The sequence below is a fragment of the Pristiophorus japonicus genome, chromosome 5 (genome assembly GCF_044704955.1).
Source record: "Pristiophorus japonicus isolate sPriJap1 chromosome 5, sPriJap1.hap1, whole genome shotgun sequence".
NCBI classification, from domain to species: domain Eukaryota; kingdom Metazoa; phylum Chordata; class Chondrichthyes; family Pristiophoridae; genus Pristiophorus; species Pristiophorus japonicus.
Window position 1 is genome coordinate 6,695,319 of NC_091981.1, and position 13,048 is coordinate 6,708,366.

The window sequence follows — 13,048 nt, forward strand, 5'->3', positions numbered from 1 at the left end:
AACTTGAATGGCCCGTTTCTGCACCACATATTTTACTTAATTCTATAAGCGTCCATGAATACAAAACTACTGAAAGCAATCAGAAAGGCCTTTATCTCAAGGGGGTTATAATACAAAAGTGAGAAGTTGTAGAGCCTATGCCAGGCACTATCTAAAGCAGTGCACACTCAGTTTTGAACACCACCTCAGGAAATTATACTGGCTTTCGAAAGGGTGCAGTGCAGATTCACCAAACGATACTGGGGATTAGCGGGTTAAAGTATGAAGACAGATCGCAGAAATTTGGTTTGTATTCCCTCGAGTTTAGATGGTTGAGGGGTGATCAATTGGAGGTGTATAGAATACTTCGCAGAGGGGTGAAGAACTAGGGGACATAGATTTAAAGTAATTGGTAGGAGGTTTAGAGGGGATTTGAGGGGAACTTTCTTCACCCAGAGGGTAGTGGGGGTCTGGGGCGGAACTCACTGCCTGAAAGGGTGGTAGAGGCGGAAACCCTCACCACATCTAACAAGTACTTGGATGTGCACGTGACGTGTGGTAACCTACAGGGTCCTCCTTTCTCCTTTCCCCCCCTCCCCCCTCCCCCAAAAAAATTAAAGACTGCAATCATTAGAGTTTTATTTGGCATCAAGGGATATGGAGAAAAGATGGGTTAATGGAGCGGAGGTACAGATTAGCCACAATCCAATAGAATGGCAGGACTGGCTCCAGAGACTGAATGCCCTACTCCTGGGGCTCCTAAACTCCATAATTTGCAACTAAGTTGAAATTAGCGTGGTGCCCAAATTACCACCTCCGAGTCACACACCATCCTGACTTGGAAATATATCGGCCGTTCCTTCATCGTCGCTGGGTCACAATCCTGGAACTCCCTCCCGACCAGCACTGTGTGAGCACCTTCACCACACGGTCTGCAGCGGTTCGAGAAGGCGGCTCACCACCACCTTCTCAAGGGGCAATTAGGGATGGGCAATAAATGCCGGCCTTGCCAGCGACGCCCACATCCCACGCACGAATGGAAAAAAAACACCAACTCTGGCCAAAGCAACAAGATGGATATTGACATCCAAATCTCTGCCACTTACTAGCTAGCCTCAGGAAGGTGCACAAGACTAGCCTGGGATGACCGCTTCTTTAATCTTTCGATTCCATGTGCAAGAGCACCCAGTCCCCATGTGGTGGGATGTTTATGATGATCAGATACACCATGCAGCCAATTGTGGAGGTGCATTTCACCACACTACACAACATGCAAACTTAGTTATTTAATTTTCACCCAAGAGAAAAATGCTGATCTGCAACGGAATATTTAAGCATTTCTTGATGGGCAGCGAGTGCTCGACCCAATCCACACAGGGCACGGACGCTGCAACCACCTGCTCCACATGTGGAAGGCGAGGGACGGCCCGAAGTGCGGATGTGGCCCTGAGTCCTAGACCCTGGAACACCTCACATCGACCGGCCCACTGAGATCTGTGGTGGGAGGCACCTCATTTCTCCACTTGGCATCTCAGGGAGTCCATTGAATGGAGAGCCAAACTAGACATCCTGTTATCGACTTTTCCCGTGGTACTAAAAACCAACAAAGGGCCGTTATACAGTTTGTCCTATTAACAGTCTCCTTTTATCACCAGGAACAAACTTGGTGTATGCTATCACCAGTCGTATAAAGACAGACTAAATTATATTATGTAAGCACGATTATTAAACAATTGGGTATGATATCTGTCAAATTCAGAGAGACTGCAGTTGGAAACAACTGCAGATTACCTTCCATTAGTTTCCCAGTAACCTTTGTGTTGCCAAAGCAACACTGCTTACCCATGCAAATAAAATATATACACCAACTGAATCAGAGGGACAGGCAGCAAAGAGAAATTTTGTTTTGTAAATCACACCATGCCTCCCAAAGTGAAACATTACAATTTGCCAAAGGGAGCCAATATAAACAAGGCACAAGCCATTCCCCTCGTACTGTGACCTTCAATTATTTTGATAGAGTAAAAACTTTAAAGTTTTGTATTTTGAAACAGAGACTTTATTCACCTTTAAGTATGAATGTTCTACCTTGGTGAGCTCATCTGAGATTGTTGAACTTAACAGTTCTTTCATCTAAGCTGGCACTCCAGAGCAATACTGAGGGAGCGCTGCACTGTCGGAGGTGCCGTCTTTTGGAGGAGACATTAAACCGAGGCCCCGTCTGCTCTCTCGGGTGGACATAAAAGATCCCACAGCACTCTTTCGAAGAGCAGGGGAGTTATCCCCGGTGTCCTGGGGCCAATATTTATCCCTCAATCAACATCACTGAAACAGATTATCTGCTCATTATCACATTGCTGTTTGTGGGAGCTTGCTGTGCGCTAATTGACTGCCGCGTTTCCCACATTACAACAGTGACCACACTTCCAGAAAGTACTTCACTGGCTGTAGAGCACTTTGGGACATTAGGTCGTGAAACCCGCTCGAGAAATGCAAGTCTTTCTTTTCTTTTCCACAAAAGGAGAGACAAAACATTACCATATATTAGAGAGTTTGTCTCTGTCTAAATAAATAAAATGAGAACTACACTTTCAGAACTCTCACAGCTTCACACTCGTGCAACCATTAGGTGGTATTTCAAATGTGATGCGAGATAGTCCAGGACCTGCAATATCACTTGTACCAATAGTTGCAATTTGATGGCCAGACATGAGGAAGGAGAGCACTATTGTGCACAGGAGTTACCAAACAGCTAATAGTGTGTTTGTGCATTCTGGAAAAACTACGCATGATCTGGTGATAAAACTAATAAATTGTTAAGCTGTGAATTTTCCAACACTTGGATCTGTAAAAATACAACCCCTGTTGATAATCTCTAAAAAAAAAAGTGAAGGTCTCTGCACTAGAGCAACGCCATTCTGGAGATAAAATTATAGCCAACAATTTGTTCTCCACAAGTTAAGCAATCGGAAATCAACAATCATGCAATTGATATGCGAGATTAGTATTTGCTGCGTAAACAAACCTACAGGAACCAAGACAACACACCCATTCTAAAACAAAAAAATCCCAGACACAACTGCCCGAGACCAGTGAATAATTGTACTCTTTCACTTTTTGCAAAGAGCAGTTCACAATTTTCTTCAGCCTGACATAATTCCCCCACCCCCCCCATTCATTCACAGGATGTGGGCATCGCTGGCAAGGCCGGCATTATTGCCCATCCCTAATCGCCCTTTGAGAAGGTGGTAGTGAGCCGCCGCCTTAAACCGCTGCAGTCCCGTGTGGTGAAGCTCTCCCACATTGCGGTTAGGGAGCGAGTTGCAGGATTTTGACCCAGCAGTGATGAAGGATCGGCGATATATTCCCAAGTCAGGATGGAGAGACTTGGGAGGGGAATTTGGAGGCGATGGTGTTCCCATGTGCCTGCTGCCTTGGTCCTTCTAGGTGGTAGCCATCAAAAGTGTAGAACTGCAGGACTGCCACAACCTTTGGAATGAAGATGGAACTCAAATTTATCCATTTAATATGAGTTCCTGGGATTTCGACGACACTGAAAAGGCAGTAAATACTGCCCATCCTTACTTGCCTTGAGGGCATTAAGAACCCATCACAGGGCAGGTTCCTTCCCTCCATTAGTGAGCAGTTGGGTGTTTTATATTACAAGCTCGCAGCCATCATGGCCACTATCCCGAGCGTTGGCTCACAAAATATTAGGGTTGCTAGTCCAATACTGTTAGCACTAAACAACTGTATCCCACAGAATTTCTCGTGTTAGATATTGCTTTACATATTATTTATCAAAACTAATGGCACTTTACCCTCGAGTTCGTAGTCATGAATCAAAGGACGCTGTGTCTTAGGTGATTTAAAAACCAGGATATTGTTGAATAAAATCATAGAATACCACAACACAGAAGGAGGCATTTTGGTCCAACGAGTCTGCGTCGGCTCTTTAGAGGAACAATCTAAGCAGCTCATTTATGTCATGATCATGATTTTTTCAAACAGCTGATTTTCCTAGAAGCACAGTCAGCATGTCGGTTACTACAGCTGCAGAATATCAGAGCTACTGTTTATCATATGTAATACAGGGTAAAAGTGACAATGTGTGCTGGCAACAGCATCTTTGAATTGCACAGGTGCGATTGAAAGTTCAGCAGAAGTCTGCAACAATGGAAGTCAGTGCCACAAATTGAATAATAAAAGCACTATTGAGCCTTCCTACTCTTTTCTGCCCCCCTCCCCCCCGATGACTCAATGGGAAAATGCAGAGTAAAGACTTGCATTTATATAGAGCCTTTAACGACCACCGGGATGTCCCAAAGTGCCTTACACCCAATGAGGTACATTTTGAAGTGTGGTCACTGTTGTAATGTGGGAAACGCAGTAGCCAATTTGTGCACAGCAAGCTCCCGCAAACAGCAATGTGATAATGACCAGATCATCTGCTGTTTAGTGATGTTGATCAAGGGATAAATATTTGCCAGGAGATAACTCCCCTGTTGTTCTTTGAAATGTTGCCGTGGGATCTTCATCGTCCACTCGAGAAAGCAGACGGAGCCTCGGTTTAACGTCTCAGCTGAAAGACGGCACCTTCGACAGTGCGGCGCTCCCCCAGTACTGCCCCCCTCCGACAGTGCAGCGCTCCCCCAGTAGACATGTTCAATCCCTGGTCCCCACTGGCAGCAGACCTGCATCATTTGCCCAGGTCCATTGAAAAATGTTGTTCTTTCACTTGCGAAAATCTGCACACAATTTTCTTGAACCTGCAATGATCAGGGCTTATTTTTCTAGTCTACAAACAGACTGCAGTGTTACGTAGCTGGGTCTAGGTTCTAGAGATGGGAACAGGTAAAACAGGTGCCACAACCAGGGTAATTGCTGCTGTTCATAACTTGGCAGCTATTGGCTGTAAGTGTGGGAGTGAACAGGGTTTGACTCAGCCGTGATGCCTCCCCCTCACCAAATTGTTCGATCAGGATGCAACTTACTCAACCGCAGACAACATGCCACAGAGATGTCGCCACTATTTACTGAAGAATAAGCAAATATCCATCAGAGGAAGGTCTAAAAGGAGAAAATTCAAAGGAAGAAGCGATAGTAGGAAGTAATTAATACTGCAATAATCAAAAGACAGAGACATGGTTTGATTGATTAGCGATACTAGATGCAGCGATCCAACACTGCAGTCAGTTTGAATAGCAGGCAGCCTTTCGCTGAAAGACTTACATTTATACAGCACCTTTCACGAGCTCACGACATCCTAAAGTGCTTTACAGCCAATGAAGTACTTTTTGAAATGTAGTCACTGTTGTTATGTAGGAAACGCGGCAGCCAATTTCCACACAGCAAGCTTCCACAAACAGCAATGTGCTAATGACCAAATAATCTGTTATTAGTGATGCTGATTGAGGGATAAATATTGGCCTCAGCTCACCGGGGATAACTCCCCTGCTCTTCTTCAAATAGTGTTGTGGGATCTTTTATGACAACCTGAGGGGGCAGACAAGGCCTCAGTTTAGCATCTCATTTAAAGACGGCACCTTCAACAGTGCAGCACCCTCCCTGTACTGCACTGGGAGGGTCAGCCTAGATTTTTGCACTCAAGTCCCTGGAGTGGGAAATGTAAAACTAATCGAGAATTTGCAGACAACTTGAGATTTGATTCAGTGCTCCTTTCTTTCTGGCCATCAAGAACAGATTAGAAAAAAATGTTCTATTTCTAAAAGGCAAATATGCATTACAGCATGTTGTGTATTTAGATGGGAATAATATGCAACTTCTACAAATAGGTTTCATGGGACTTTTTTATTTTAAAAAGCATGTATTGGGAGAAAAAGGCACTGAATGGAATGCCCACACCCCAAGCGTACATTTAATGTGCAGAATACTCCAGTAACAAGCCCCTAAACATTCTTAATTTTTAAAAAATTCATTCCAGGGATGTGGGCATCGCTGGCAAGGCCGGCATTTATTGCCCATCCCTAATTGGCCCTCGAGAAGGTGGTGGTGAGCCGTCTTCTTGAACCGCTGCAGTCCGTGTGGTGAAGGTGCTCCAACAGTGCTGTTAGGGAGGGAGTTCCAGGATTTTGATCCAGCGATGGTGAAGGAACGGCCGACATATTTCCAAGTCAGGATGGTGTGGGTGACTCGGAGGGGAACGTGGAGGTGATGGTGAGGTGGAGAAAGTGCATCCGGGAGGGCGTTGAGCTCTTCGAGTCTCAGCGCAAAGTGGCCAAGCGCAGGCAGCGGAAGGAGCGCGCGGCAAACCAACCCCACCGATCCCTTCCCTCGACGAATATCTGTCCAACCTGTCACAGGGTCTGTGGCTCTCGTATCGGACTGTTCAGCCATCAAAGAACTCACTTAGGGAGTGGAAGCAAGTCTTCCTCGATTCCGAGGGACTGCCTATGATGGTGCGCCTGCTGCCCTCGTCCTTCTAGGTGGTGGAGGTCGAGGGTTTGGGAGGTATGGCCAAAGTAATTAGTAAGCGAATATTTTCCAATCATTGCTTTATAGGTATGCTAGCAATCCTTCATTACTTTTAATTACACCAAATGCTCAAGCAACTCGTGTCTGCAGTTAGTTTAGTCTTTGACTTCTGTTTGAGCACCAGGATAGGCAATAGTACTGATTCACAGCCACATCAGTGGAGCTGCTCACAGACCAGCTCTTCAGCCAAGTAGGTTTTTTTTCTAATCAAGAGCCCGAGGGGCAGATCTGCAGACTTGCGCTAATAGAACCATCTCCAGTTGGAACAGATATTTCATTGTTTTTGGAAGGGGAGAGACTTTTTGGAGAGAGGCTTTCCACAACAGTTATTTTCTCTCTCTCCACCCCAACACCCCTTTTGTAAACACACTGAATCAGATTGCTGGATAACTGCAACAGCAAGTAGTGCAACAACGGTTAACCAGTAAAAAGCTACTTGTGACCTCTCCACAGAAGTCAACGTTTGCGATAAACCACCCAACTTGAAACTTTTTTTTTTTTTTAAAAACAGTATAGGAATTTTGATGTATTCACACCCAACACGTTTGGAGTCAGCGTACAGCGGAAACCGTTTTGCACCAATGTGAAACGCAGAGCTGGAAATCAGGTGTGAAGGACAGGACACACTGGTGCTTCATTCCAGTGTCAGGTCAGGTTCAGCATTCACAGGACAGCTGCAGTCTTGGTGCGAAGCAAAACGGTTTTGCAGCGGAAATGTATGTCTTAGAGCCATATACTGGGTGAGCTTTCTGTGCGTTCAATTGTTTGAATTTGAGAGTTCAAGCAAAGGACTTGCACGGATACCATTCACTACCCTGATTAAATTTCACTACCCTTATCCCAAGAACTTGCATTTTTCACAACCTACGACCACCCCAAAGTGCTTCCTAGGGTATTACGTATCTTGAAGTGCAGTCACTTTTATAATGTAGACAAATGTGCTAGCCAATTCATGAACAAGGTCCCACAAACAGCAATGGGATAAATGACCAGAGACTGATTTTTTGCAGTGTTGGTTGAAATATAAATGTTATCCAGGGCACCTGGAATAATACCATGGGATCGTTGCTTGACAAATCTTCTAGAATTTTTTTGAGGATGTAACTAGTAAAGTGGACAAGGGAGAACCAGTGGATGTGGTGTATTTGGACCTTCAAAAGGCTTTTGACAAGGTCCCACACAAGAGATTGGTGTGCAAAATTATTCGGGGTAATGTATTGACGTGGATAGAGAACTGGTTGGCAGACAGGAAGCAGAGAGTAGGAATAAACGTGTCCTTTTCAGAATGGCAGGCAGTGACTAGTGGGGTACTGCAGGGCTCAGTGCTGGGACCCCCCAGCTATTTACAATATACATTATCGATTTAGACGAAGGAATTGAATGTAATATTTCCAAGTTTGCAGACGACACTAAGCTGGATGGTAGTGTGAGCTGTGTTGAGAATGCTCAGAAGCTGTAGGGTGACTTGGACAGGTTAGGTGAGTGGGCAAGTGCATGGCAGATGCAGTATAATGGAGATAAATGTGAGGTTATCCACTTTGGTGGCAAAAACAGGAAGGCAGATTATCTGAACGGTGACAGATTAGTAAAAGGGGAGGTGCAACGAGACCTGGGGGTCATGGTACATCAGTCATTGAAAGATGGCATGCAGGTACAGCAGGTGGTGAAGGCAGCAAATGGTATGTTGGCCTTCATAGCTAGGGGATTGGAGTATCGGAGCAGGGAGGTCTTACTGCAGTTGTATAGGGCCTTGGTGAGGCCACACCTTGAATATTGTGTACAGTTTAGGTCTCCTAATCTGAGGAAGGACATTCTTGCTATTGAGTGCAGCATAAAATGAAATGGAAATTCAAATAGGTTATTTACAGAAGATACATTTAACTGATTAGTTTATCATGTGACTCAGGAAATTCTTAAATCAAAAGTATATAGCATGACCTCATGACATCCTAAAGCACTTTACAGCCAATGAAGTGCCTTTTGGAGTGTAGTCACTGTTGTAATGTGGGAAACACGGCAGCCAATTTACATACAGCAAGCTCCCACAAACAGCAATGTGATAATGACCAGGTAATCTGTTTTAGTGATGTTGATTGAGGGATAAAATATTGGCCAGGGATAACGCCCCCGCTCTTCTTCGAAATAGTGCCATGGGATCTTTTACATCCACTTGAGAGCAGATGGAGGCTCGATTTAAAGTCTCATCCGAAAGACGGCACCTCCCGACAGTGCGGCGCTCCCTCAGCACTGCACTGGAAGTGTCAGCCTAGAATTTTGTGCTCAAGTCTCTGGAGTGGGACCTGAACCCACAACATCCTGACTCAGAGGCGAGAGTGCTGGCCACTGAGCTACGGTTGACAATTTAATCAAGTTGGATATAACCATTAAAAAAATTGAAGATTAAGGGGGTGAACTTAAGCTAGTTGTTTTTAGATTCAAGATACATGGAATGAAATAGGCAAGAGACATTAAACATTATGTTCTAATTTTCCGATGGATGGATGGATGGTGTCCTATGCGGCCAGGAGAACTGAGGGAGAGAGAGTTTGGTTTTGAAATAAACACTGTTATTGTATCCTGGCTGAGTTTTCAAAAAACTCCTCTCCTGTGACCTGATACTGGCACAGCAAGCAACAGAGATCCTCTAGTTATTTATTGTATCAAATAATATTCAGTAAAAAAATTGAACCTGATCTTAAGTATTCAAGCGAATACAAAAGCAAAATACTGCAGGAATCTCAAATAAAAAAAAGAAAGTGCTGGAAACACTCAGCAGGTCAGACAGCATCTGTGGAGAGACACGAAGGGTCATCAACCTGAAACGTTAACTCGGTTTCTCAATCCACATCTGCTCCCAGACCGGCTGAATATTTCCAGCATTTTCGGTTTTTATTTCAGCAATTACACAGGTCTGGTTTATTGCACCCACTCCGATACACCCAAAAGTTATAGCAATAGTTGAGAACGTACTTTTGTACATTAATTTTGTGACAATGTCAACTGGGAAGATGCAATTTTTCCACACAGCCCATGCTCCCATCTGCTAGCAACATGCACAATCTGTCCTATCAACACAGGATGTTACTACAAATAGCAACAGAAGAAATCTAGTGTTTAGCTGCTGCAGGATAAACTGTAGAAACTTAAAAAAAAAATGCGACAAGGACATTTCATAGTCAGAAATAATTCAGAATCAACGATTTCTTTAAACAATAACTGGAACGGATTGATGGGACATCGGTTAAAGTCAAGACACTGAATTTGTGTAAGGAACAGCTAGATGTTGGAATGCAAACCTGCAGGTCGGAAGAATTAAATCAAATAGCCTAAAAGGCCTTCTTCAGCCAAACCTGTCTTGTGATCACAGAACAAGACACATTTGGTAGCATTCATTTCGTATACATGTTACGGTCACACTGAACAGCGCAAACAGGAATATCTGATACAAAACACAAACACTGCAGCCGTCATGCATTACTACCACGCACAAAGGAATATAAACTACAATACAAAGTGAAATATAGCTCACACTACACCTGTCTCTGTCTATAGAGAAGATTATGTTACGTTTTATATATATATATATATACCCAAGATTATAGGAAAAAGAAATAGAGTGAACATAAATGATTACCCTCACACACAATGAACTCAAATATAAGGATGAGAATTCTAAGAATTTGACTTTTTAAAATACAATATAAATGCACTCGCATTCAATATTGTTTTTGAAGTTTCCCCCCCCCCCCCCCCCCAAGACTGACCCTCAATTGTATGCCTTTTGTCTTGGTCTCTCCCCATACCGACGCCTCCCCACAACACAACAATCACCGTAAGCCCCATGACCAAGGTGGACTAGCCATCAGTCCTCCAAGAGCATACAGTTCTCCGAGATCTCTACTCTTGTCTAAATCTGGTCAAGTTACATCACTCCACCATTGGTGGCCATGCCTTCAAATGCCGAGGCCCGAAGCTTTGAAATTTCCTCCCTAAATCTTACTACCTCTCTCTCCTCCTTTGAGACATTCCTTAAGACCTCCAACCAAGCTTTTGGTCATCTGCCCCAACGTCTTATGTATGTCGGTGTCAAATTTTGTTTGATAACGGCCCTATGAAGTGCCTTGGGCCATTTTACGATATTAAAGGTAGAAATTTGAGTTGTTCTGAGTCTCTAATTCCTTCCAATGCAACCCCACCCTTGTGTCAAGCTCCTGTCAGGTTAATTGCATAATGCTTCCACTTGTGAGTTTGTGTCTAAACCTCTGACCACCTCCCCCCATCAATGTCCCCTTTCTTCCCTCCCTCATTGATACCGTCCTTTCCATCCCTGTCCTCCTTCCCCCATTCATTCCTTCCTTCGCAATCAACCTCCTATCCATCCTTCCCCATTCATTCCCTCATCCCTTCCTTCCTGCTTCACCACCCTCTCACTTTACCCCATTTCTACCTTCCCCCTCACCTGCCTTCCCTCCATTCCCCCCCTTCACCTGCTTTCCCTCCATTCCCCCCTTCACCTGCCTTCCCTCCATCCCCCCCCTCACCTGCCTTCCCTCCATTCCCCCACCCTCAGCTGCCTTCCCTCCATTTCCCCCCCTCAGCTGCCTTCCCGCCATTCTCCCCCCCCCCTCCTCACCTGCCTTCCCTCCATTCCCCCCCCTCACCTGCCTTCCCTCCATTCCCCCCCTCACCTGCCTTCCCTCCATTCCCCCCTCACCTGCCTTCCCTCCATTCCCCCCCCCTCACCTGCCTTCCCTCCATTACCCCCCTCACCTGCCTTCCCTCCATTCCCCCCCCTCACCTGCCTTCCCTCCATTCCCCCCCCTCACCTGCCTTCCCTCCATTCCCCCCCTCACCTGCCTTCCCTCCATTCCCCCCCTCACCTGCCTTCCCTCCATTCCCCCCCTCACCTGCCTTCCCACCATTCCCCCCCCTCACCTGCCTTCCCACCATTCCCCCCCCTCACCTTCCCCCCACCTGCCTTCCCCCCTCACCTGCCTTCCCTCCATTCCCCCCTCACCTGCCTTCCCTCCATCCCCCCCTCCACACCTCTCTTCCCCCCATTCCCCCCCTCACCTGCCTTCCCTCCATTCCCCCCCTCACCTGCCTTCCCTCCATTCCCCCCCTCACCTGCCTTCCCACCATTCCCCCCCCTCACCTGCCTTCCCACCATTCCCCCCCCTCACCTGCCTTCCCACCTGCCTTCCCCCCTCACCTGCCTTCCCTCCATTCCCCCCTCACCTGCCTTCCCTCCATCCCCCCCTCCACACCTCTCTTCCCCCCATTCCCCCCCTCACCAGCCTTCCCTCCATTCCCCCCTCACCTGCCTTCCCTCCATTCCCCCACCCTCAGCTGCCTTCCCTCCATTTCCCCCCCTCAGCTGCCTTCCCGCCATTCTCCCCCCCCCTCCTCACCTGCCTTCCCTCCATTCCCCCCCTCACCTGCCTTCCCTCCATTCCCCCCCTCACCTGCCTTCCCTCCATTCCCCCCCTCACCTGCCTTCCCTCCATTCCCCCCCCTCACCTGCCTTCCCTCCATTCCCCCCCTCACCTGCCTTCCCTCCATTCCCCCCCCCTCACCTGCCTTCCCTCCATTCCCCCCCCTCACCTGCCTTCCCTCCATTCCCCCCCTCACCTGCCTTCCCTCCATTCCCCCCCTCACCTGCCTTCCCTCCATTCCCCCCCTCACCTGCCTTCCCACCATTCCCCCCCTCACCTGCCTTCCCACCATTCCCCCCCCTCACCTGCCTTCCCACCATTCCCCCCCCTCACCTGCCTTCCCACCATTCCCCCCCCTCACCTTCCCCCCACCTGCCTTCCCTCCATTCCCCCCTCACCTGCCTTCCCTCCATTCCCCCCTCACCTGCCTTCCCTCCATCCCCCCCCTCACCTGCCTTCCCTCCATCCCCCCCCTCCACACCTCTCTTCCCCCCCTCACCAGCCTTCCCTCCATTCCCCCCTCACCTGCCTTCCCTCCATCCCCCCCCTCCACACCTCTCTTCCCCCCCTCACCAGCCTTCCCTCCATTCCCCCCCCCCTCACTCTGCCTTCACTCCATTCCCCCCCCTCCACACCTCTCTTCCCCCACTCTCACCCCCCTCAGTTACTCACTGAGCTGCCCGGGCGCGGGGCCCGGTTCCTTGGGCGGGGTGGCGGTGTGACGCTCGAAGTTGCCGGGGTTGGAGAAGTAGTCGCGCAGCCGCGGCAGCTCGCGGCCGGCCTCCTGCAGCTCGGTGTGGAACTCGAGCGCCGTCAGGATGTACTGGTCCCGCAGCAGCTGGGCGGCCAGCGTGTCGAGCGGCACTCGCGGCGGCAGCGGCGGCGCCTCGGCCCCCAGCGGCAGCCCGCCCGGTCCCGGCCCCGCCGCCTCGCCCGAACCGGCCCTCACCGCCCCGCCGCCGCCGCCTCCCGGACCCGCCTCGGGTTGAGGCGTCAGCGGCAGCGAAGCGGCGGAGCCCGGGCCGCCGTCCTTGCCCTTCCCCGCCTTCCTCTCGCCTTCTTCATCCGAGTCGCTAAGGAACGGATTCACGCTAGACGCCGCCATCTTGCGTCTCGTCTTCCTGGTTCTCCTCTCGCGA

The 13,048-nt window shown here is 48.2% G+C and overlaps 1 protein-coding gene across 6 annotated transcripts in view; it reads right to left on the reverse strand.

Annotated features, from left to right (window-relative positions):
- Positions 1-13,020, reverse strand: part of relch (RAB11 binding and LisH domain, coiled-coil and HEAT repeat containing) — a 142,826-nt gene extending 129,806 nt beyond the window's left edge. For all 6 annotated transcript variants that reach the window (XM_070880342.1, XM_070880345.1, XM_070880344.1 and 3 more), the window contains exon 1: positions 12,582-13,020. In XM_070880342.1, coding sequence (XP_070736443.1) covers positions 12,582-13,014 — 433 coding nt within the window. In that variant the 5' untranslated portion in view covers positions 13,015-13,020. The remainder of the gene's footprint in view (positions 1-12,581) is intronic.
- Between the last annotated feature and the right edge of the window lie 28 nt (positions 13,021-13,048).